The 25,894-nt window shown below is 37.3% G+C and overlaps 1 protein-coding gene across 4 annotated transcripts in view; it reads left to right on the top strand.

Annotated features, from left to right (window-relative positions):
- LRBA (LPS responsive beige-like anchor protein) overlaps window positions 1-25,894 on the top strand; it is a 375,341-nt gene that overhangs the window by 132,501 nt on the left and 216,946 nt on the right. For all 4 annotated transcript variants that reach the window (XM_042049819.1, XM_042049817.1, XM_042049818.1 and 1 more), the window contains 2 exons: window positions 917-1,025; window positions 24,364-24,530. In XM_042049819.1, the coding sequence (XP_041905753.1) occupies window positions 917-1,025; window positions 24,364-24,530 (276 nt within the window). The remainder of the gene's footprint in view (window positions 1-916; window positions 1,026-24,363; window positions 24,531-25,894) is intronic.

Genomic DNA, 25,894 nt, shown 5'->3' with positions numbered 1-25,894 from the left:
GTAGACTCTGAACTTGTTGAAATGTAGGTTAGCTTATATGTGCAAGGCAAGCTAGTGAATTTGTGTTCTGCTGCTCTTTTTTCTACAACTGGAAGCCTTATTAAAAAAAAAGGGTTTAATAACATATATTTTAAAGAATTAATCAGTAGGGCATGTAATGGATTTATCTGGTGTATCTTTGAGTGATCCTATGGAAATGTGCATCTTCTAAAACAGTGTGGCTCCTGTATAGCCAGTTTTAACTTTATGAATCCCAATGTAACTAATTAAAAAGGAAATGTTTTTAGTAACAATATGTGAACTCAGAGAGTAATTGGGTTGTAATTCAATCTGTCAGCTCTGCTGCCATTCATAAACTCAGGGTTTATGAAGGCCTCAGAAATCTCAGTTTGAATTACAGCTTTATTCTGTACATAACCTGGAACAATGTATATCTTAGCATTTCATTTGTGAGACTGAGAATGTTTTATAATCCTGAAAATATTACTTAAATGTATACTTACCGTAAAATTTCAATCTTGCGTTTGGAGGAAAAACTATATTGCACTGCATTTTTTAATTTAGATTTTACATCAGTTATGTTGGAGCTTTAACTGTGGCTGTTTATATGAATAAACTGCTTACTTTATGTTGTGGGGTATGTGAAAGATTTTTTTTTGCATGTCTCTATTTCAGGTAAAACAAATGACTGTCTAGAGTGTTTATGTTTTGTTTAATATTTACTTTGGTTTATATAGAAATAACAATTTTACTAGTTGCCATAGTATTACCCTCCAACCTTATTTATACTGTTTTCTTAACACAATAAAGTCAGTCATGAGAGCCCAACATATTTGCATATCTATACTGTATTTACAGATTTTTATTTTTGGATTTCATTCTCTTAAGGCAGTTGTTAAATCTTCTCTGTGCTCAGGTTGCTGAGTCAAACCATGAAGGAGCATCTGGTACGAGTGGCTAATGAAGCAGAATTTATCCTGAGCAGACAGAGGGCAGAGGATATTAACCGTCATGCTGAATTTGAGGTAAGAAAGGAAATCTTGTTTAAAAAAAGCAAAACACAAAAGCATAACCATCCCACTGTGTTTGAGGATTCCAGGGTGTGATAGGGGCTTTTCAGGCTTCAGGAGGTTCCACTCTGAAAAGCGCTTTCCAGTTGTAGGGTGATTTGATAAGTTTGCCAGTAACTTTGATGGAAAAAGAGGCTGGGCTGAGCAGAGCAGCTCAGAACTTGTTGAAATCTGCACGCCATCGATTGTAGGGGAAAGAATTTTATCATACCAATGCTGCTCTTTTCCATTTAGCAAGTATCACTGTATGTGTTAAAGCTGCTTAGCATCACAGTCAAGATACAGGTCTGAGAAAAACCACTTTGCTGAAGATAAGTGGTAACAGCTTGTGAAGTGCAAAATGAGAAATTACTTTCTTTTTTCTTTTTGTATCATCTGCTGTTTAACTAATCCCTCTCTAAACCCATTCTTCTTATGTTTTACATGCCTCAGTGTGGTTTAGTTATGTTTTCATATTTTCACCCCACTTAAGGGAATCTAAAGTGAAATGATGGTCTCTGTTTTTGTAATAAACTTGTATTACTTGTAACAAAAATACAAGCCTGTTTTCTGAATCACTTCGGTCATATCTCCAATGTAGGATCATCTTTCCCTGTGCTTTAATTATTGGGTAAATGAAAATGAAGCTAAATCTCTCTCAATTCACTAATATTGTACTTAAAGAGTACTTTGTCTGTCTTCTGGCGTGTGATATTACTTGTGGTTTTGTTTTTAAAATGCAGCATTAAGAGATTGAAGGCACATTTGTGCTTAACGTATTTCTAAACTGTTTTCCTCTTAAATCTTTACTTGAAAAAATACTCCCCAAAGATGAAAGCATATTTGTCTTAGACAGTGCTTATATTTTAAAGGTCATCTGTGTTGGCCCTGGGATTCAAGCTGTGCGTTGTCTAATAACATATCTGCACTTCATCTAGAGCTAGTTACCCCCTCCTGCAAACAGAGATGTTGGAAGGTATCTCCAGTACCGTTTTGCAATGGTGAAATAGCAGGCATGTTTCGTTTATTACATCAAGGGTTTGGCGACAGTCCTGTGGAGATGAAAAGTGCATCCTTTTACTCTCTTGCCTGATAATCAGTGGACTGGGACATGCTTGACATCTTTTGCTCTGGATTTATGCAGAAGCTCCATGCATGACATGGCATTATTGATTAGATGAACAGCCCACTTTTTTCCTTCGCATGCAAACTATTTGCAGATGGGGGTGTGTGTATGTAGGAAACGTGAGAGAAATGAAGGGTTCTGTCATATAAATACAGGCTCTCTGTTAATACAGTTGTTCAGTGACAACTTCACTCTTAGGCCTAGTTCAGCCTCAAGATACCTTTTATGGTGTCTGGAAGAAATTTAAACAGAGCATCAACTTACATTTTTAATATAGCTCTGAGTTTTGCTGTGACAAGTCTCTAGGATGGGAGTTGGCTGATACTTTAGGCTGATGCTGGTTTGAGTCTGTGCTGTGTCTGTGGTGGTGGCTCAAGACATTTAACTCATCAGGTGGAACTTAAATGGAAGCTGGTGTACTCAAATTTATCAGCAGTCTGTTTATCCAGTTTAGTTTTGTTACTGGCTTGGAAAAAACTTCAATCCAGCATGATTTCCACAGGGGTAAAAACTGAGGACAGGAGAGTACTGGATTCTAGCAAACGTTTAAAGAACCTGATGTCAGTGGCAGACTTGAGTCAGTGTTGTGTTCCTTTGTGGAAAGAGGAACCATTAGTCATATCCATCTGAATCCACGTTAACAATCAGAACTTCTGGTAGTTTGAAAGCGAACCTGTGAGAGGCTCCAAATCAGAACGACGATTTAATAAGAAAATTAAAATAAATGCAATAGTACAGAAACCCTGACAGAGTCAGAGTACAACCTGACACCCTGTTGGTCAGGGTGGTGGTAGCAGTCAGATTAAATGGTGGCTGCAGTCCTCCTGAAGTGATAGATGTGGTTCTGTTGAAGCGGTGATCCTGTAGAAGGGTCTGGTCTTCCTCTGAGGGTCCAGTGGTGGTTACGTAGCTCTTGTCCTCTGGGAATCCAATAGGTAAGGGCTACCTGTGTTGTTCCAAACCTTAGATTGTATCCAGGTAGGAATGTTTGGATACCCCCCCTGGGCGGAGCATCTCACAATGGGATGATGTAATTTTATGGGTCATGCAGTGAGGCTTGATAGCTCAGTAACAGAAGATGTCACTCAGGAGGGAGTTATCAGGGATGTGTCATGGAAGAGATAAAGAACACTTCCCCACATGGTTTTAACAGACAGTGATAGAATACATCCTTTTGGTTACATCTTACATTGTAACCTAAGACAGCCATGTTCCATCCATTTCCTAATACATGTGACAGCTGCAGAAAGTGAACAGATCCTGTGCATGACAACTAGATTAAACAATCTCTTGGAAAATAGAGTGATCCTATAACATTTAGCCCAGTAAAATGATATATGCAAATGTGGGTTTGATCACATTTAAAAACATTTTGGGCTTCTGGTAATGACTAGTTGCAGGTTTTTGTAAGAAATGGTTGGGACGGCCATGTGTGGTTCAGATCAGAAGAAAGTTTTGCCACCTGAGTTCTAGGGAGAAAGGAGATGAGACTGGTTGAGGAGGGATAAAGGCCCTCAGATGAGAGATGAGGAAAGAGCTCTTACCCATTTTTCATTTTTTTTGATCAGACTTGCAAGTCTGGTGTTTCATATCACATATGAAATAATCCATGTAACATTGAGTCAGCAAAAATTCGATCCCAAATTATCTTTTTAAAGATCTTTAGTGTGTTTACTGCTACCTGGTTGTAATTCTCCACTTCTAAAAGTCATGACCAAGATGAGCCTTACAATGTCCGAGTCGGATTTTGGAGAGGTTTGCACTGTGGTGCAAGGGCAGTTTTAAAATAAAAGGCAAATTATCTTGTCATCATTTAAACCTCAAGTCTGGTATTTGGAGCACACAGAGGCAGGAGAAAGCAGGGGGAAATTCAGATAAGCTTCATAACCAAGTTCTGTAGTTATATATAATTGTACAGTATTTGCTTGTAAATGGGTAAGGATGGTCACTGTAAGAAGAAGGAAAAGCCTAGGGAGACAGGTAATACAGGGAAGGCACTGCTGTGCTGAAAACTGCACCTTAGAAATGTGATGCAAGAAGTTGTTTGTCAGGTGATGCTTTAAAAGTTGCACAGGGTCCAGAAGAGAAGGTGCCGCTCCTGTTTGGTTCTTAATTCATTGCAATACAGGAGAGATGTTTTCCTTCCAGAAGTGGTTTGATAAATGTCTGCCTATCAATTTTTTCCCGTCCAGGAGGAGACAGAGAAGCAACAGCAACTGCAGCACATGTGAACTTTGCTGTGTAAGGTCTGGTTGTGCTTTGCTCCATCTCTATGTGGTGGGACCCTGCGTTGGTCAGAACATGGAGAGGAGCCCTTCCCAGGCAGTAGGATGACCAAAAGCATGGGAAGAGTCTCTAAAGCAAGGATAGTTTTGGGTTTTGTTTCCTTTTTTTTTTTTTTGGCATGTTGTTCTAGTTTGTCCTGTAACTTTAGATATGCAGTAAACCCTTAGTGTCTGAGCGAGATACATTTAAACTAAAAGAAATAGAAAAGAAGTATTTTCTATTCTTTTTGGGCCTTCTTATGGCAATTTTCTCTCTTTCAGAAACTTAGTGTCTTTTCACCACTACCTTTGTAAGTAGTAGTTCCACCTATGCATGTAGACATATGGAGAGGTCACCAGGAAACCTGAGACATACTGACTCATTTTACAGTGTGTTTGAGCCTCAGAGAAGACTGATATTATTTCTCTAGTGAGGTAGCAAGGAAACACACATTTTTGCAGTGAATGTGGGAATGTGAGCATTTCTAACATATACCTCTTAACCTTAAATTTTCCCCATTGTCCGTGGGATTTATATGCACGTCTCTTAGGTATTTTTCAAAATCTCAGCCTCGGTGTTTGGCAGAGTTGAAAACCTTGAAGAGGAACCCCTTTATGGTAGTTTCATGCTACCACCCAGATTGTTTTCTAGAAATGACCTTGAAAAATATGGTGATTCTCACTGTGTCTTAGATAATCTGTGCAGACTGCTGTGGAGTCGGACCTGTGGGAATAATTGGATTTGGTGTGAGGAGGGGGAGGGAATTTTGTACTCTAATTGACTTTATTTTATAATTTATGACAGGAGTGCCCACTGCCTTGGATATGCCTCCTGTCTTATATAAATCTCTATGTGTATTTGTGGGTGAATATACATATTTATAGAATTCTAAGTAAGTAAACCTGCAAGGTTTTTAGGCCTGAACTGTTTAATCTTTCTAGTGAAGCTTTAGTTTGCTATTGGATGGCATTACTGGATGTAGGCAAAAATTTGGATACCATGTCTCAATGCTTGTGTAAAGTATTTTCAATGAATGCTCCAGGAACATGATTTCCCTTTTTTTTTTCTGTTTTGTTTTGCTTTTGGTGTTTTGGGGTTTTTTTGCATGGAAGATTCACATGAAAAATTAGGAAAATGGGGGGAAATGTGTAATACAAAACTATTCATAACATCGTATGTTATGGTGTGTGTAGAAGAGCAGTGGAGAGTGCCACACAATAATTTTCAGAAAACTTTCTATAATGGGTGGACAAGGATTCTTCGTTCTGAGGAAAACAAACCCCTTGGTAATTTTTTCAGTAAAATGTAACTGTTACTCTAATTGGAAAAACAACCTGCCTTCTCAAAGTGTCATTTTTGAAAGATTGTGTGGTGTCATCCCCTTGAATTTTTGGTCTTAATTTTTTTCAGATTCTCATCATCCATAGAATATAAAGTGCTGGCATTCTTCTTATTGGCTGTTTCTGTTGATTAACTGAGAATTTCACCTGACTTTACCTTTGCTAGGCAGCTAACTCTCTGCATGATTTCTCTTCAATAATTAAATCTAGCATTTCCAGCTGCTGTAAAATTTGTTGTCCTTTTGTGTTCAGTTATGTTTTTTCATGCGGAAGACTTGGACTTCCTCACAGTTTTAATTCTTATTCAGTGTCAATTTACAGGCTGTGATAATAAACAGAATGTTTTACTTCATGGCTCATGCTGGGAAATGAATCTTAGAACTGGTGTTGCCTTGATAGAGGTGGGATGCAAGGCTAGGCAAGCGTTCCAGTAGTGACTTGGATGGAGCTGTTTGCTTTTTGCTTCCTTGGCAGAAGGCAAAATCCAGTGCTTCCCTTGATTGATAATCTTCTGTATTCCACATCTTTTCTCCTTTGGTGCACTAAGCATTAAATGTTGGAATATGTTATTTGTATCAGGAAGTGACTAAAAATTACTGCAAATCAATTCTGGCAGAATACCTGTAAGTCAAAGGGAATGTTTGAGAGCCCCGAAAGAATAGTGGAAAGGTATTTGGTGTCTTTGTAGTTTCTGTAGATGATTGTTGCTTCTGTATCAAACAAGAAGTTACTGTGGGAAAGGAGGTTTTAATCCTTGACTGGGTCCATATTCTCCATAGTTTTTCAGTGTTTTTAACAAAAGCTGCTTTGTTATAGAACCTGTGCATAAAAAAAAAATCCTTCTGTGGCTCTTGCAACATCCTTTTTAGTTTAAATGTTTTTCAGCACACTTAATGGTAATGTCCTTATTAAAACAAAGGATTCTGTAGTGCTTTCAGTGGGAATTCTCTCTTGTAGAGTGGGTCAGCAGCGATGGTTCTCCACAGAACGCACAGAGATAATGCATAGTGCAAGTCGTGGGAATGTACCCAAAAGTTGTTGTCCTTAAGACTGCAGAAATGTAATGGGGCAACACAAAGGAGGTTAGATGTTCCCTCACAGAAAAATAAGGCTTTACAAATTTTGTTATGAATGGGCTTGACTCTCTCAAATTTAAATTTTTAAATAAATGCTGCCCTTTGCATTGGGCCGTTTAGGTGTTACAGCACCATCTGTCTGTCAGTAGAAGGAAGAAAAAAAATCGGCTTTTATTTCTAAACACATTTTTGAGGTATTATAAATGCTTCACAGAGTGCTGAGCACAGGAGAATATTTTTTTTTTCCATAGGAGGATTAACCAATTTTGTTCTGCTGCAATATGTTGGGAAGTCCCAAACTAGGAGATTAAATTTCTCTTATTCCTGAGGTGGCAAGTTTTGGGATTAATTGTCTCATGTGAAACAAAGGATACTGAAATGAAGAGTTCCTTTTCTGTTCAAACATTGTAACATTTTCCCTATGCCTGGGAAGCGTTGGGATAAAGTATTGCCTAAATATGAAAGAAGGAGTGAAAAATTGTGATTTCCCTTTCACTGTGCTTTAATAAGCAAAGGGAGGAGAAAGAACAAAAAATTGCACTGGAATACTGAGATCTCTTTTTGTTATATTTCAGTTTTAAATTAAAATACATTACAGAAGCATGTCTATGAGTTATCAAAGGTAGCTCTTACCTTTCTCTCGAGAAGAGAACTTCCAGAATGACCTTACTGGTGGGCTTTCAGTACCTGAGGGGGCTATAAGAGAGCTGGAAAGGGTCTATTTCCACAGGCATTTAGTGTCAGGATAAGGGATGGTGGCTTCAAACTGAAAGAGGACAGGCTTAGATTCAATATTAAGAAGAAATTCTTCCCTGTGAGAGTGGTGAGGCACTGGAAGAGGTTGCTTAGAGAAATTGTGGATGCCCCATCCCTGGAAGTGTTCAAGGCCAGGCTGGATGGGACCCTGAGCAATCTGGGGTAGTGGAAGGTGTCCCTGCCCATGGCAGAGGGTTGGAACTAAAAGAGCTCTGAGGTCCCTTCCAGCCCAAACCATTCTGTGATTCTGTGACATGATAATATTGTTCCTGAAGCAGCTTGACAGAAAATTCATTTAAGAACTGCTCTCTCCTATAAACCTTTCTAATGAAACAAGAAGTGAGGTTCATTCCCTTTTTTTGGATAATGTTTTTTACCCGTTATGAGACAAACTGCATGTAGGATTAAATCTAATAAGTATCAACATATTATTGGGCTTTTCAAATCATATTGAATATAGAAACTAAAGAGATTTATGGCTGTAGGTACTTCATATTTTAAAAAATCTATTATTTTTTTGATGCTTATGAAGTTTTATTGCTTTGTAATTAATGCTTAGTGCTAAGCAGTATCTTGTTGAGATTCTTCCACATTCTATAATCTAAGATGTTTCATTTACAAACTAAGTGTAATTAAAAAAAAAAAAAATCCAGGAAGGTCATGCACAGTGGTTTACAGTGTTTGAGATTTGAACTTTTTGTGGCCCTTTTCACTTCTTTTACGTATTTAACGCATCTACTTATTTTTCTTTTCCTGTGAATGGTAAACTTTGTTTTAAAAACTGTTTATCCCCTCTTGTAAGTATTGTTACAGATTGTTATATTCGCTAGAAATTATCAATAAGCTTAATTTATCTACTCTCCATAGGTCTTTGAACTTATCTTTTGCTGTGGGAATACATCTTAACTCCATCGTAAGGTGTTCCTATCTGCCTTACCTCATCCTGCCTTTATTTAAATATCTTTTTGGCATTTAGACTTGATGAGCCAGATCTTTCTTGTCTGTCTCAAGTGGCTTGTTGAAAGAAATCTAATGAAGCCTGACTTCCTTTAGAAAGGCACTGATGGCTCTTGCCAGTGTGTTTATTCCTCGGTTTGCTTTTTGCTTTAGACACAGCTCCAAGTTTGCCTTTCAGAAATTTCAGGCTTATTGCTGTGTTGCTCCCTGCAGTCCTCCCGAGTCCATTTGGGGTATTTCATTCCTCTGGCACTGAGGCAGTTTGAACAAGAACACTGCAGCTAATGGCTGTATTCATCCCTGAGTTCTTCTGGATTACCTGAGTGGACACTGTCTGGTCCCAGCAGTTGCTCTTATCCCAGTTTTCTTTTATAACATCTCTGTTCTGTGGTGGTCATATGTTTCAAGAGCACTTTCTGCCCTTTGATCTTCTATTAGCTCTACAGAGACACCTTAATGGGCTTACTCCTCCTGATTGGTTTGAAAAATAATTTATTGCTGCCTTTTATGGCTTTATGCAATTGTTCCTCCATCTCTTTTAACCTGCTTTGTTCTGTTTTTAAAACTATCATGCCATAGTGGATGTATTTTTCTGTTTTCCTTCTTTGGGGAGACTTACTGAAGAATGCCATTTTCTTACAGCCTTCTTTCTCTACAGCTTAGCCATTCCAGCTTTTTGTTTGTTTTTAAGCAGCCTTCTCTTGGATGGCATATGTTTCCTTTGAACCCCTAATATTGTATCTTTTTATACAGATTTTGTGTTGTCTATTAAAACATTTTCCATGTTTTTCTGCATCTTTTTGTATTTATAATATGAAAACTAAGCTAGCCAGGTAAGAAATTTCTTGCTTCAAATGAGATGTTCCCATCAGAAATGTTGTTGTTCTCACCTGTTCATGAAAAATAAATCAGTATTGTTTACCTAGTTTATTATTCATGTACAGATTTTTATGGTAGCTCATGCCAGGTAATGATTCTCAAATAATCCTGACTGAAGTAATACAGTGTAAATAGAATGTAATTTTCTAGCACTAACAAAGCAAGTATCCTATTGTGCTTGATTGGAGATTTTATTCTAAAATTTCTGTCCAGAGATAACTTGCTTTGCTTATGCACCTTTCTAAGAACAGTGTTAGGGATTCTTCAGCTTTGGAGAAAAAGCAGTGGTGACAGTTCACATCTCTCCTATGTGTTTTGTTGTAACTTGGTTTGATCTAAATGAGAAAGACATTTTATTAAAATAATTCTGATATTGGAACTGACAAGGTCACAGAAGATCTTCAGGGTCCGTATACCTGAAGATGTTTTTTCTCAGTATTTCAACTAGTAAGTTGGACTTAAATACTCTGCTAAGTTGTAAACTTGAATTTATCTTCATTTTGTATTATTTCTTTCTTATTATGTGTTTCAATCTTTGGGCTTCACTGTCAAGCCTATTACCCTATGTCAAATTGTGCATTCTAAAGGAAGACTTTATTGAAAGGGCAAATGTGGTAACACTTTTCCGGAACACACTCTCACTCTTCTGCGATTTGAAGTGACGCTTGGGTTGTAAAATGCCTTTTCCCTGGTAGTGAGTCAGGTTGGATGAGGAGACATGGATCACAACCAGTATTTCCTAGAGCACCTTCTGTTCGTTACACTGTTGTAATTAATAGAATAAAGCTGTTGCTGATAATAGCTGATAACTACACTCAAAGCTTACAGTTGGGAGGCTGACTCCAACAAGTGTAGTGAAGGATTGATTCCAATAGCTGCAAAATTATGGCAAAAAGGAGCAAAGATAAAGATGACCATGGTGTTCATTTTATGTCTAAAATTTCTATTTCATATTTTCCATGTTTTTTTTATCTAAGGTGAAGCTCCTGTGCTGTTTTATTGTGATGATGACTTGGTCTTCCAAGCTTCCCCTCCAGTTCCTCACATCTCCTTTGTGACTAAACAATTCTGAGTAACTGAGTGTCAGCAATTCATTATTCACTCATTCTTCAGACTGTTTTTTACATATCTTTTGAACAGCCTGAAACAAACTGACAGGAATTGTACAGTTAATGTTAGTTTGACCAGGTCCTTATCTCATATTTTCGCTCCTCTCCTTCTGGAATTAGCTATACTGATCCTTGTCATATACCCTTTCTCTGACTGCTTTTTCTTTTATTTTGCTTTTGTGATTTTGGTCTAGAATAAGTCATTATACCTTCCTAAAATGTGACTTTTAAAATAAAAGTAGTTTGTTTACGTGAGTGGAGGATTTGTGCTTATTGATGTTTTCATAGCTTTGATGAAATAAAAGGTTAGAATATTCTTCTGTTGTTATTATTTGTAGAGTTAACATTTCCACTGAAGGTGAAAATGTAAATATCACAGCCATTCTGAAAAAAAAATGTCAATTACAGTTATGATAATTTAGTTTTTGTTTGCCTACAGGAACCTGAAACTGCTTTTTTGTTTCTGTTAAAACAGAATAGTGAATCGAAGAGTTTTTAATAGCATTAACTTTCAGATCAAATGTTTGCAACCAATCTTTATAATTCCAGAATTAGTGGAAACATTTATATCTTTAGATTCTTCCATCCAGGCACAGGGAAGCGAATTATTGAAAAGATAAAAATAAATTTGTTTGCTTTCTGTCAGAGTTCATATCTACAGCCAACCTTGATGGAAGACCAGAATGATTTAGACAAGTTTGCTTTGGAGATTCATAACATATGCTTGCTGGACAGAATTGAGTTATCTCTGCTCTGGAGAGTAAGTTATTGTAGCAGGAGCTGACAGAGATGAAGATAACTGAGGGAAATTCAATTACCTTTTAGTGTTTTCCTTCTAATAGGATTCTTAATGTGAAAAAGATCCTTAGATGATGCGCCTGTGTTGCTTTGTGAGATCTGCTTTGATACCTGCATCCAGAATAAAGTGAACTCTTCTTTTCAGGCCTTCATTAAGGATGAAATATGCATCTGATTGCTAAATGGGTGTTAGCTTTTGATTCACCATATTATCATTTGTAGTCCAGACATATTGGACAGTCTTTTGGCAGTAGTCTTGAATATTCTAAACACAATTTCATTTTCAAAAGTATTGTTTTTATGTAAAAAGGTTGTTTATAACAGCAATTGAAGAAAGAGGTCACAAAATTGTAAAATAATTCCCTATACTCTAGTGCTGTCTCTGCATGGTTTTTCTCTCATTTGACTTTTCCTGGCAAAAGCACCAATTTACAAATATTATTTATGACTGACCTGAGTTCAGGCTGTTGGGCTAAAGCCCATCCACTTGACTATAGCTGAATTTCTTGTAACAGCTCTCCAGTTCTGGAGTTACTGGGGTAGACTGGTGCACACAGGTATTAGGATGTTGTTATTCGTGTTACTTGTAAATTTTTTTTGCAGTGTCTGATGGTTGAAATGAAAATTTAGAAGTGACTTTATGAAGGCAGCTCACTCTGCAGCTGTATGGACAAGAACAAAGCATGTACAAGTTCGTGTACCTGCACTATGCACTCATTTACGGACCCACTAAACTACTGTCTACAGCTGAATGTAAAAAGAGTTTATTTTTAAAACTCTGAACCTTAACCAGCATTGCAAAGTCTGCTTTTTATCTGGATGATTTATCCAAGCACTTGCACACTGATATTTCTATAAAAGAGAGGGAGAACGAGTATCTTCATGTTAGATTGATTTGCAACCCCAAAACAGGTTTGGATGTGCCTAAAGGACATAGCATACCTGACCCTAAAGAGTAATGAATTGAAATTCTGGTCCATATTTTGGGCAGCTACTTATCTTGACCTATGGCTTCTTGGTTATGTCAGCTGTGGTTACCTTCGTCATTCTCGTTTGAACTAAAATCATAGTAGGAATAGTCTCATTTTGTATTTAATCAGTCTCCTGATCGAGGCATGACAAAGTTGATACCTGCAGGTGTATTCTTTGATGTTCGTGAAGGTAACTTAGGAAAATCAACTTTGAGGCAACACACATTAAGATACTAGGCTGTTTAGAAAATGTTTGAAGGTGTTTGTCAGTAGTGCCTGAAAGTACTTACGGTTAAAATTTTTACTGTTGTCTGTGTTTCTTCCATAGAGTATTTTTCTCTTTTATCTATTAGTACATTATTGAGGAGAAAATTGTACAAAACGTTGCATTTAGTGTAAGAGTTTAATTTCTCCTTCCATTGAAAGCTTCAGCCTCTCACGGAGAATGCTCCATAATGAATGCAAAATGCTGTGATGTGCAGAAATAAATACCTGCATGAGTGATGGCTGAAAAGAGACAGTAATTGCTTAAGTAAGGATTTTACAACTAAATTGATAAAAGTATCTTTAGTACTAGATGGAGCTTGAAGTCCATCTGGGACCAGGGGGGGAAATGGAAAGCTATAAAGCCACATCCATCCAAGGGTGATATTCCTGAGCTTTTATAAAGCTACCTTTTCATTTCTGAGTAGATCTATGCAGCTTTCCAGGGAAGGGAACAAGACTGTACTAATCAGGATTCTTAACTGGAACTGAAAGATCCTTTCACATCACCACTTCTACCTCACTGCTGTTCAGTCCAGGTTTTTATCTTAACTTTCCTGTATTTGCCCTTTAGTGGGAATCACTATAAGTGAGTTAAAAAACCTTTGCCTTCCTGCTTCATCTTATTCTTTTATCGAAGTGTTTACAGAATGAGTCTATCTACTAATTTTTCTCTTTGACCTAAATGGGAGAAAACTGAGCCAATTCCTTTGAGATGGTCTTAGGTCAAGAAAAGGAAGATGTGTCAGGCAGTTAAGTTGCTCTTCTGGTGATCATCGTGTGACTTAGAAACCTCTGGATTTCACTGGTAATCTGGAGTCCAACTGGAAGTGGCAGAGTCAATCCTTAGGAAGATTTTCTAATCAGAAAACCAAACTGTCCTCACTATTCTGCTTCACACAAGTAGATATTACCTGTTTTTTTTTCCTCACCACTCCTCCCTCCCACCTGTTTCCTGCTCACATTTCTAAGTCCCTGTTACTAATTCACTATTTAGAAAATGCATCTTCAAAGATTTCTGGCCATCTTAAAAGAAAACATTTATATATCACTTGGAAGGAGGGCTTGGAAGGTGATGATAGTGACTATGATGAGCAGTGCAAGTGCTTAGGTCATCATTCCATGTTTTTTTCTTTTGTGTCCTAGTGCAAAGATACTGGGGGTTTTTCTGATTAAAAATTTGCAGGAACAAATTCTGAGTCTAAGTAGTAATGCCAAAATTATGGCCTAGTCGATTTTGAGATGTTTATGCTCCTTCAGTCCTTCTCCCTGCCTGTCCTTGCAGGAGATTGAAGTCTTATAGAACTCTTCTGGATTGTCTGGTGTCCTTAGAGCAGTTTGAGATTCCATCTTTTGTGACTGATGCCAATTCTTGACAGATAAAGGAAGCAAAATTATTGGATGGGTTACTATATTATAGAGAATGTATGGAACTTGTGAAACAAATGTTGTCATAGCTTAGGACCAGAGGCCAGGCTTGTCCCTGGTGTCTCTCCACTCCCATCAGCAGGACTGGGTCATCCTCAGCTGTGCTGGGTCCATGCTGGCCCTTGGTCCCAAGGGAACATTTACAATAAGGAAAAAAAAAAAAATCAGATATTCTGACTTCTAAAATATTGTTGCTTATTTTTTCCTGTGCTGCCTGTTAGAAACCCCAAATACCTCATTTCTAAGCAGTTGTTGAGAGCCCTGTAGCCAGCATCACTCATCTTGGCACTGGCCCAGTGCTGTCCTGCAAGGCAATTTCATATGGTCGGCATGGGAGGAGGGAGGATGTTTCCTGCGTTATTTTTGAGTCACAGTTGTTTGAAGCTGCTCAGAAATTTGGAATATTAGAAGTAGATTACTGGCTGGAGTGTAACTGAAGCTGTTAAAGTGTGTAAGAGATGTTGTTACATGGCTCTTTGGTATTTCCAATAACTGTCACTTACATGTGTTTTACATACTGTTTTATGTAATTTCAGTATTTCTTTCGGTTTTGTGTGCACTTGGTAGAAGCTGCTGATTTTGATTAGTCGCTGTTCTTTATTTCAAAACCTAGAATTTTAATGAGTGAACTGTAATCCACACCAAATCTCAGATTTGAGTTTTAAAAATCCACAGATTTGTGTTGGTTTTTTTTTTTTATCCTGCATGGCTATTGTGCTCTAAATGTTACAAGCTCCAAGTACTGAATTTATTATTTTACACTGAATTAAAGTCAATTAGCGAAGTCTAGTTAAGCAGGATTTGTGCAGCTGGAATGTGTAATCTGTTTTTTGGTCTTACACCAACATCCCTGAGTTCAGCTGTTTGTAGAAAATGCTGATAACTGTTGTTGAGGGGTGCTATGAAATCACCCTCATACCATTAAAAAAAACAAACCAAAGCAACCAGACAGAAAAACCTTGCATGCTGAGCTGAAACAGAGCCAGAATCAAAACTCAACAAGAACATCAGAACCTTGAAATAGGACCTTTCACAAGTTCTGGTATTTAACATTGAAATGACAAATAAACAGAAAATTTAGGAAGAGGCTTTTACGTGTTCTTATGTAAACAAATGTGTTTAGGGAGTATTATTGTTTTTTAAAATTAAAATTGACAACATAAAGGATGATGCCAGTAGAAACTGCTTGGTGCTACACAGTTCTTCATTTCTCTGAAGGGAGCATCTATGGTGGTTGCAATACTGTCTCTTGCATCATTGCAGTCTTTTCATTTAAACCAAGAGAGCAAAAAAAACCCCGAATTTTAAAGCAACATTCTCAGTCTTTGCTCCATATTGCTCAGTATAAGGATCTAGAGTTGTACGAATGAGTGTTTTTCACTTGAGACTGCTGTGAAAAAAGGCAGAGGCTGTTGTCTTCTCATGCTCTCAATAATGGGAATATTTCAAATGCTGTCTTTTTATGGATAGTAAAATCACATAGTTTTAAAAAGAAATTAAATTATCCTCCCCCCAACAATTTTTAGAGCCAAATGTCAACCTTTCAAGGATGGTGGAACTATTTCTGAATAAAAAATGTTAGTTACAAAGACCCCCTGTTCATACACATCTCATGCTGTTCTAAAATTCAAAAATCATGTTAGCTTAGTGCATGAGAACCAATGATAAAGGAAAAAATCTCATACTTTAGCTGCAATGAAACACAGAACATAGAATACTGGAAAAAAGGAGAGAGGAAAAAATAAAGTTAAAACAGTTTGATTTTCATAGTTTGATGCTATAAGAACTCTGACAGGAGGCTTTAAGATAAGGCAGAGGTTAAGCCAAAGTTGGGATTGTGACTCTTAACATGTTTCCAAAGTAAGTGACTAGGAATGATTTTAAAGAATAACTGCTGTAAAAGGCCATATAGGCCATATTTTAAAACTCCTTCTCTTGGCTTCTGGATTATTTTCTTAAAAAATCTTTTCCCATTTCATCATCATCTTAATAAAAATATGCTGCTTTTAAAATACTTGGTCCTGGAAAGGATAATTCACTCAAGAATCTTAGTTTACAAAAAGGTAAAGAGTGAGTTTGGAGTGGAAGTTAGAAAGCTGTAAATTGGCAGCACTGAACATGTTATTCTTGAATAGACTTGAGAATAAAATTACATGTAATCCTTCTTTTTTCACAGATTCTCTCATAGTAATTTGAAATTTCTCTGACCAAAAAAATCCCAACAAACCAAAATCCACCCTTAATACTTTTCCTTAATAATTAATGAAAATGTTTCTGCAGATACAGATGAAGGTCGCTTAATGGCAGTAATTAAAGGGATTTTTTTCCATGTGCAGGAAGGAAATACTTTGCCATACTGTGTTTGCCCTATTTAGCAGTGTTTCTCAAGGATATGTACCAGGCAAGGTGATCATTCTCCACTGTGAGAGGCTGAAAAGGTCCTGAACTGTCAGACATCAAGGCCAGTAAATCAGCTCTTGGAGCATCCATGGTAGAAGCTGGTGAAGGATAGATGAGTTACCTTTTGGGTAACAAATTTGTGTTTGTAAGGACAACTACAAGTTTTTAATTCTTTTAAATTTTATTTTGCCACTAAGCCTCATAAGTGACATCTTTAGGAGCCCAGACAGATCTGAAAACAACGTGGTATCCAAAGTACTGATGTTTATTGGAGATGTGCTTGTTACTGGCATGCAACCTGAGGAGATACACTTACAGCTTTTTACCGGCTAAGCTCATAGTTCAATGCCTTAGAAAGCCTCGGGCAGCCTAGAGAGGTAGCACGGGCAATCCAGCATTTCAGTAGCTCTAAAAGTGGTACCTGTATCAGCTGCAAAGCAAATACCACCAGCAGAAGCAAAGAGGAGAAATACAGCTCCCGGCTTGCCTAATTCGCGCAATTACAGCTTTGAAAAGGAAACAGACGACAAGAGATGTTCTCAGAAAGAGTTGCAAAGCCAAGGAGGGCGGACCCCTCCTTGGTCCTTTCTTTTATTCGGAGAAGGGGAAAGGGGCGGACTGGGGGCGGACCCGGGGTGACCGGCCAATCAGACATTGCTAAAGAGTTTGAGTTACGTTTGGTTTTGCCCGCGCTTGGAACAAAGGAGCTCGGAGCACGTGGCAGAGGCAAGTCCTGGCTTGTCTCAGGGAAGGGGGAAGGGAGGCTCGGAACAGGCAGCAACAGCAACCAGTCATGGCAAGATAGGAAACTATTATGCCTCAATGCTTGTTATCTCAAATGAATGTGATCTCTCTGTTCTTTGTTCATGAAGTTATAGATTTTGATACATTCTCAAATTCCTGGATTAAAATCAGAGTTGTGTTCTGAATCCAAGACACTAAACAGGGGAAGCTGAAAAGTGCTTGAGGGGAGCTATGTAGAAAATAGAAACAGAAACACAGACCCCAGACTGCAGGGATATCTCAAGGGGCTAATCTTTCCGCCTTTTGCAAAGCTGGAACTTTACATAAGCTTGGAAGCTGTTTATGAAGAGGTTTTTGGCTGGAAATGAATATTCTTTGCATGTGTTTTGCAAATTTATAAGGAAATTTAGTGAGTGTGATGTAGCAGGAATATCAAACAATAAATAACAAAATCAACAGAGGTATGTTGATTATATTTGCTTAGGATGCTACATATAATATGAATGTGAGCACTTACATAATAAAGAACCCTATATAGAAATATACATTCCTCTAAGGTAAGTGTTGAGACCATTAACATAAGTCAGGTGTTAAAATACTGATACACTTAAGTATTTATATCTGTCTCTTTGATAGCTATCAAAATTAAAGAATTTTAAGTCATGCAAATATGTTTCACTTTCTTTTATAGCCAGAGACTGAAGCCATATTTATAGTGACTTAATTTGGAACTTTACTACAAAATACTCCGTACCACTTACGAGGGGAACTAGTGGTACAAGGCATTTTGTAATAGGGTTCCAGATTATCCTTTGGTTTATCTGCTTGTCTGAATCATTCTGGCTACATTTTTCCAGTCATTGAGAATGTCCATTTTTCCCATGTTTTAAGGTATTATTGTTTCCCCACTTAGAGAAATGTACCTTTGGTCCCTATTATGAAAAATGATTCAGAATTCATCTGGTACAAAACTCGTGAAAAATTGCTTTTTAGGTAGTACCTTTAAGGGCTTCTTAACTAGTGAGCTGTGTTGTTCAGAAATCCTTGCCTGGTGTGTGTTACCTGCATTTAGAGATTTCATTTCAGGTGTAGCTGTGCCATCTGAAGTGCATGTGACTTTCAATCTGTTCAGGTGTCACTCCTGTGCCAAGTCTTGGTGCTGTGAGTTGTAAAAGAACTGTGCTGGCAGCGGGGTGTCTGGAAATCTGAATCCTAGGGAAGCAATCATTTGGCTGCTGGGGCCAGAACTGCTGAACTGCTTTGTACCCACCTCCAAGGCAATGGAAATCCTTACTGTGCCTCCGTGGAACGAGGCAGTTGGAGAGGTGGTAGTCACAGTTAGTGAATGAGGACATTCCAGAGCTTTGTATTTGGCCCACTTCAATTATATGTTTTCAGATAATTAAAAGGTTCTCTCCCCCCCCCCACCGCCTTTTTTTTAAAACATAAGTTGCACAGAAAGGACAATATGAAAAGATAGCAAAACCAAGTATCCAGCACTTGTGAAATATCACACTGGTGTGACCTTAATTTGGCCCTCACTAGGAACGTGTAGTGAACCCTTAGATTATGTAAGTGTATGTCATTTTTTGGCAGAGTGGATGTTCCTTATAAAATAAAGGAGTTTGTCAATTCCAGAAGTTGCTCATGGATTTGATTTGCTTGTTGCACTGGACTAGAAGTTCTTCAGTGTATTAATACAGCACTAATCTCTGTGGTGGTGTTGAAGCCATTGAATGTCATGAGGGTGATACAGTGTGCTTGGGGAATGCCTGAAAAGATCATCCCTGGCTCCTTTGCTTAATATCAAATCTGAGAGCATGGAGCCACCTGTGCAGGAGTGCTGAGCTTTACTGTTTCTAGAGCATAGGGAATTCTGCTTGGATTCTTTCTAGCTTGAAAAATGCTTTGTACTTGGAAGATGTGAACCCAAAAAATGTTAAATTTACTGCCGAAGTGTGTTGTTTTTAGGCTCTTAGACTATTTTAAACAAGAGCAGCATGAAGGGACTGCTGACAAACCGGATTTGCAAAAGAGGAAGGGAGGAAAGTTCCTATCCTAGTGCGTGATTTGAATGCAAAATGTTTGGACATAAGTACAGTAAAAACAGGTTCTTGGGTTTGAAAAGAACATTTCTCTCTGCATATTGTTTATGCCAGTGGTTAGCAGTGATGCTTAGATAAGTAGAGTATTGGAATAGTGTAGGAAATCCCAGTTTCTAGCAAAGAGGAAGAGATCTTACTTGTTTGTGCAAAGCTTTGTCTTTGATCCAAGGGTGCTGCTGTAGCACAAATAATATCAATTAGATAAGCATCAAAGAAAAAGGCTAAAAAAAGTCTGTGGTGCTAGTGGACACTGCAGAAGGAATCTGATGTTGTTTGTCTCTGCTCTTCACTATTTCTTTATTCTGACAGCTGCTTTTTTCCCAGTTGAACTCATGTTAGTTTGTCTCATTTACCCACTGTACTAAATTGGGTTCATCTGAAAGATGCAATATGCTTAAAAGTGCTGTTGCCTTGTCTTTATTTGGGTTTACTAGAGCTTAATTCTGTGAGACTTGAAGGTAAAAAATAAAGCTGTTGACTCAGCACAGATTAAAACCAGATGTCTCTTGAGATCTTGCATTTCTCTCTAATCACTAACCCAAATTGATTGTGGTAAATTTTTTTTTCTGGTCATGACCATAGTTTTGCCAGTCTGTGTTTGGTGTGATCTAAGTCAACTGCATGCTTTTTTCCTTCCTTTTGTGATTTTAAATGCACATTTTTTTCCCCCTCAGGAATGTCTGGCTATAAACCTATGTTTTTTTCATCCCCCTCCCCCCCTGCACCATTTGTATTACAAACAGTTGATTTAGATGCAGATTCTTTTTAATCTTGAAATCAGATAAAAGGCTGCAAAAGTGGATAAATGAGATTTGGAAACCCATGGGTTGAAGAGATGAGAAACCATTGCATTGTGTTCAGTCCATTAAAACAAGAAGAAATAGAAGAGATACTTTGATAAGTGTTCTGCTGGTGTTAACCTTGATGGCTATTATCGGGGGGATGATGCTATATCTATTTCATTGGCTTAAGCTTTTTTCATGCTGAGAGAAATCAATACTTGGAGTCGTGGGATGACAGAGGCATCACTTCAGAATTGACGGTGGCTGTCAGACATTGTCATTGGTTGACTTTTGTTCGCTGTTGAGGTTTTAAGCTTTCATTTTTCTAAGTCTTATTCAGGAGTCTTTGTAAGATTTCCCTGGGTAGCATTTTTAGTCCAGACTTTAAACCTCAGGTCAGAGGTCAAGTGCAAAGATCTGTGAAAGCAGAGGACTGAGGAGCTCCTTCATTTACTAAAATATCCTTATTTGTGGGGAATTTGCATTAGTGGCAAGACTGTGCGTTATCTTATGGATGACTTTTCCTCTTAAGTGACACTCTCTGAGACAGGTTGTTCACAAAGCCAGTACCTTTTAGGTAAATTAGACAAAGGAACTGGCATATGTAAAAGTGTTCAGCGATCTCAGAGTTGAAGAATAAGAGTAAAAAGGTGCAACATTTCTTCTAAAAACCCCACACTATTGAACTTTGAATCGCTTGTAGAAAGCATTACATTGTCATTTTGGGGCTGCAGAGGTGCACGATGGAGATGGTACCATGCAGAGAAAATCTTTTACTTGACATTTTTATAAAGATCAAAGATAAAATAGTTCTGAAAACTAAGTTAATCCTCCTCTCACTGAAATATAGACAGGCAAAATAGACTAATTCACCCTGTCAGTGTTTCTGGAATATTTCCTGCATACAGAATGTATTGTATTTTCACATCTGTAATTTGCCTTTTGGACAACCTTGTGCCCCTTCCTGTTCCTTAAAAATGAATCTTCAGGTAACCTTCATGTTCAGCTTGCCTGCAGTCTTGTCTGGGCAGAGAGTGGGAGAGAGGAAAAAACCTGGTTCTGTGATAATGGCAAAGCGAAGGATTTTGTTCTATCCTGGATGAAGGGCTGGAAAACAAGGGTCTTGCCTCTATGCCATGCTTAATACACTTCGCCTTTGTAAAACTTTAAACAGTCACTGAATTTAAGACTTTTTGGAGATAACACTTGAGGTGTGTGTATATGAAAATGCTTTTTTTTTTTTCCTTTCAACACTTAGTTTCATCCTAAGGATGACTGCGCTACTTTCGTGATTACAGTTTCATTGCACACTTGCCCAAACAGGTAACAAAAATCATGTCGGCCAAAGCAGCAGGAAGGAAGGAAGGTTTGACAACCCTGTTTGCCTGCAGCTGTGTATATTAATTGTAAAACCATATTCTGGCATGATAGGGTGCACATTGCAGGTGCGAGAGATCAAACACTGAGAAAGAAATAAAACTGTACAAATACATTTTTGAGATTGTGCACAAACAGAAATCAAGCTGGATTTCTATTTTACATAAATGGAATGATTGGGATTTAGTGTGAAATATTAACTGTACCACTCTATATCCTGGTGTAGTATCTTAGGAAGTGGTGGATCAGGTGAACCTGGCATCTGGAAAATGAAAAATGAAGAGAAATGGGAACTTTTTAGTGCTTTCAGAATAGTCTAGTGGTGATTGGCTACTTCAGAATGGGTCTTTTTCTGATTCTTTTGGTGGAACCAGTCTTCTTTCACTTCTGTATTCAAAGAATTTGAGAGAGGGAGGTGGAGAAATAACTTCTATTTTGCTGTATATTTGGCGCATATATATATATATATATATATGGCAGAAACCACTGAACAACTGGTGAGACAGCTGTATGATCAAAGAGGAGGTTATTCTTGCAGAACTTTCTTAGGGGTAATAACTAGATATGCATGTGGCAGACATCTGGCAAAACTGTGGCTTCTTTCTTTTTTGTTTGTAAAATATATATTGTAAAGAGCATGCAGTGGTTAAGAGTTCCTCCTAGAGTGATGCTATAAGTTCATGGGATTGCTGCCTGTGGGAGTTTCTCAGTTTTGGTGTATAATTGCAAATTTCTATTCATATTAAATCCTGAATTTCCTGAAAAGTGGAGTTCCATTTCCAGTTTATAACAGGCTGGTTGTGTTTTCACAGACGTTGTCAGGACAATAAAATACCTTTTTTTTTTCTTCGTTTGTCACAGCTACATTTTGAAAATCCTTGTTGGTATTTAATGAAGGATGTGTTCAAAATCACATCATAAAGAGACTTTTTTTAAAGAGGTACAAGTTCATTATATCTTTTACAAAACATTCTAGTTTGATTTCCATTTTATCATGTTTTAAGGTCAAATGTGACTTTAATGTTCCATAAAGAGACAGAGATTGATAATGGGGAAAGAATAACCCTCTAATGTGATTTATATCTATGGATTTTATGTCAGATATGAAAAGTTGCTGTTCAAATTGTAAAGGAGGATCCATTAAAGAGCACTTTAAAACATTTTACTACTTAGCTTACCTTATTCGCTTGTTTTTAGAATTCTGCTCTTTCAGGCAACTTAAAAATAACAGCTTATGAAACATTTACAAAGTGCTGAAAAGAAGTCGGAATCATCATGGGTGCAAAATAGTTCAATGTATTGGAACAGACAGCTGTATTTGGAAAGAGCTAGGAAAATCCTGTTTAGTGTTGGGTATGATTTAGTCATATTTTTGTGAAGAGGGGTGGCAGAGTGCTTCATGTAGGAATACAAAAGACAATTTTTGATGTCTCATTGACTTGGAAAGTCAGCTGCTTATTCTTCAGTCCTCCTGGATGTCTGCTCATCAGGTGAGCTTTGCTGAAAAGTACGGGAAAATTATGAGGAAATATTTAAATATATCAAAGTCATCAGAATAGTTCTTTAAAATTTATTCGTCTGTTAGTACATTTTCGTTGTCTAGTGTCTGTGAAAATCTACACAACCCCAAATTTTATTTTGTGTTTTCTTCACATTCTTCCTTTCTATCACTTTATATGACATATATATTTATATATACACATGTATATAAATAGCATTTATAGCCTGCTGATTTTTTTGTTTGCAGCAAGTTTCTAGGGCTTGTACATACATAGAAAAAGCGTTGCTACTGTTTTAAACATTAAAAAAAAAGCATATGATATTGTGCTGATACCTAAGCTCTAAGAAATAATTGCACTAGTGTCTGCATCAGCTGTGCTTCACAAAGAAAAAGCAATTTTTTTTGTTGTTAGGCAGACATTTGTGTCCATTCCACTAACTAGATCATAGAATAATCCAATCATTGACAAAGGCTGAAATGCTTTGTCTGGCGTATGTGATCTGTGGAATTGCCAGATGAAAACTGAAATTACAAACAGGGAGTGCTGAAGTGGGGAAAAGCCTTTATTGTTTCTACCAATATTTGAATTTCTTGTGGGTTTTCATGTACAGCAAAATGGGGTTTTGATGAGGGGGTGATAGAAATTTGATGCTGGTTTTTTGAGTTCTGTATGAACAGGAAAATTTTCGGAAGGTCAACAAAAACCAAAACGATGACACAATGTTGTAACAAAGAATCTCTCATAGTTTTGAGTTCAGTTAGTAGGTGTGACTTACAGTTCTTGTTTGCTAGAATTTGATTTCGAGTAGGTTGGCAAGCAGAAGATGTTCCTACAACAGGTCTAATACTGCTAAGAAAGTTACTGACTTTCCCATGCTGGCCTGCAAATGTACTCAACTTCAAGAAGCCACCTGGTAAAGATTGATTTAGTCCTCAGATGCATTTTATCTTCTGTCTGTCTGAAAAAATGTGGATTTTTCTCCTTAACTTTCTTAGATATATAAACAACAGCAAGCAGTTGGCTCCCCAAATCTAATGAAGAGTCATGGGAGTGGAGTGGTCAGCTAGCTGACATTCTTTGTTCTGAGATTTACCATTGTTTTTTTAAAGCTATTCACTTTGTTATAGGCATAACCACTTTTATTTTATATGTTTTATTATGCAGTCTGGCCACTAACGTGTTGGCTTTTGCTAAATTTTGAGTGTGTGTGTGATGTGGTTAAAGAATTCATGGCAAACCAAGATCCTCTACGTGGCTCTCTGGACGGATTTCCTATGGGCAGCTGCACAGGGCCTCAATTCTCAAACCTGGAAAATGGGGTTGATTCTTTCCTCTTGAGGGTTTTGTATAAGTAATTAATTATGAAGTACTTCGAACTTCCTTTGGATGGTGTAATTAAAATGTAAAGTAATAAAGGTATTTATTTTCTTGCCAGTCACTGTGTGCCCAGTACTCTGCAGACAAACGGGAAGAAGAAAAAATGTGTCATCATTTGATCACAGCAGCGAAGTACCGGGACCAGGTGACTGCAACACAACTAATACAGAAAATTGTCAACATCCTGACAGACAAGCATGGAGCCTGGGGAAGCTCTGCACCAAGGTAAGGGTTTTTGGGGTGTTCTAAAATATTTTTGTGCAGCAATGCTCTAGTGATTTGACATAATGTCTCATGGTCAAACCTAAAGGTAAACAAGGTTTTCCAGGTGTTTTTTTTTTCAAAAAGAATAATATAAAAAAGGTAAAGTGAATGTCAGTGTTTAGTGTGGGTGAATGTCAGAGAACTGGTGTTTTGTTAGAACAGTGAAAAACAGGATGAGTCTCTTGTGACTTTTGACTTTGCTATAAAAGTGTGATAGAATTTATTTTGAATGTTCTAGCCCTATTGTTTAGAAAAATAATTTTTAAAATTAAATGCTTTCTCAGTGCTAGCTTTCTTCTTGGTGTCTTATGTGATTCAAGCTTGAACCACAGTTCAGTAACTTGTTTTCTTTTCTGCCAAATTTTAAACAAACGAACATCTTTTTGAGTTACAAGGAAATGGTGAGTAATTTCAAAGTAAAAACAGTACTTCCAGACTAATTCAGAATGAATTCCTTTTGGAATTCTCAGCAGGTACCTTCATTACAATGATACTTGTCTAACTTCTTTAGCTGAGACTTGTGCTTAAGTTTCACTTGCAAATCTGAAATGCAAGTTCAAGTCCTTCTAGTACATCCTTAATTAATACTTATGAATAACTGGAACATATTTAGGCTGGAACATAGCTGAATATGCTCATGTATTAAGATACTGTTATTTGAATGTAGTAGAATAATAAGCACGAGAGAAATATGTGAGTAGACAACAAACTGTTTTTCCAAGTAACCTTTATTCATTATTCAATGACTACTTGTCTTCTGGAAAGAAAAAATTAATTCCCAAGCACTAGTAATTTCTATAATATACAGAAACAAAATAAAAATTTTATGAATAAAATTAACTGGAAGTGTTCAAATTAAAAGTCATTATACTATGGCATAGGATGTCTGCAAACATATTGTAAATATGAATTTTGGGCTCTAGCTTATAGGGTTAAAAATGAAACGTTGAATAACTGTTTAATGCTGTTTCTCTTTTGTTAAGTGAGTTATACTCAAATCTAAAAAGACTGTTTAAGAAAAAAATTATGAGGGTGCAAAAAACCAATAGCCTATTTCAACACTTAAAAGAATTTTTAGTAAGGCATTTATTACAATTGTGCAAAACCAGATTTCCTTCAATACTTTGTACATCTGTAATTTTGCTGAGTATGTACCTTGTTGTTTACTCCATCTGTTTGTGTCTCTGGATTTCAGTTAAGAAGCTTTGCTAAGAAGCAGAGAATCACATGCTCTTTAGGTGTGCTTTGCTTGTTGAGTTAATATTGGTATAGTTGGTAAGGGAAGAGGCTAACTGATAAAATATTCCATGCTTGAAGGATAACTA

The sequence above is a fragment of the Corvus kubaryi genome, unplaced genomic scaffold (genome assembly GCF_017639235.1).
Source record: "Corvus kubaryi isolate FWS band 111438036 unplaced genomic scaffold, C.kubaryi_AGA036_p1.0 71, whole genome shotgun sequence".
In the NCBI taxonomy this organism is placed as follows: Eukaryota; Metazoa; Chordata; class Aves; order Passeriformes; family Corvidae; genus Corvus; species Corvus kubaryi.
The sequence above is the reverse complement of the archived record's forward strand: the minus strand, read 5'-3'. Positions and strand labels throughout refer to the sequence as shown.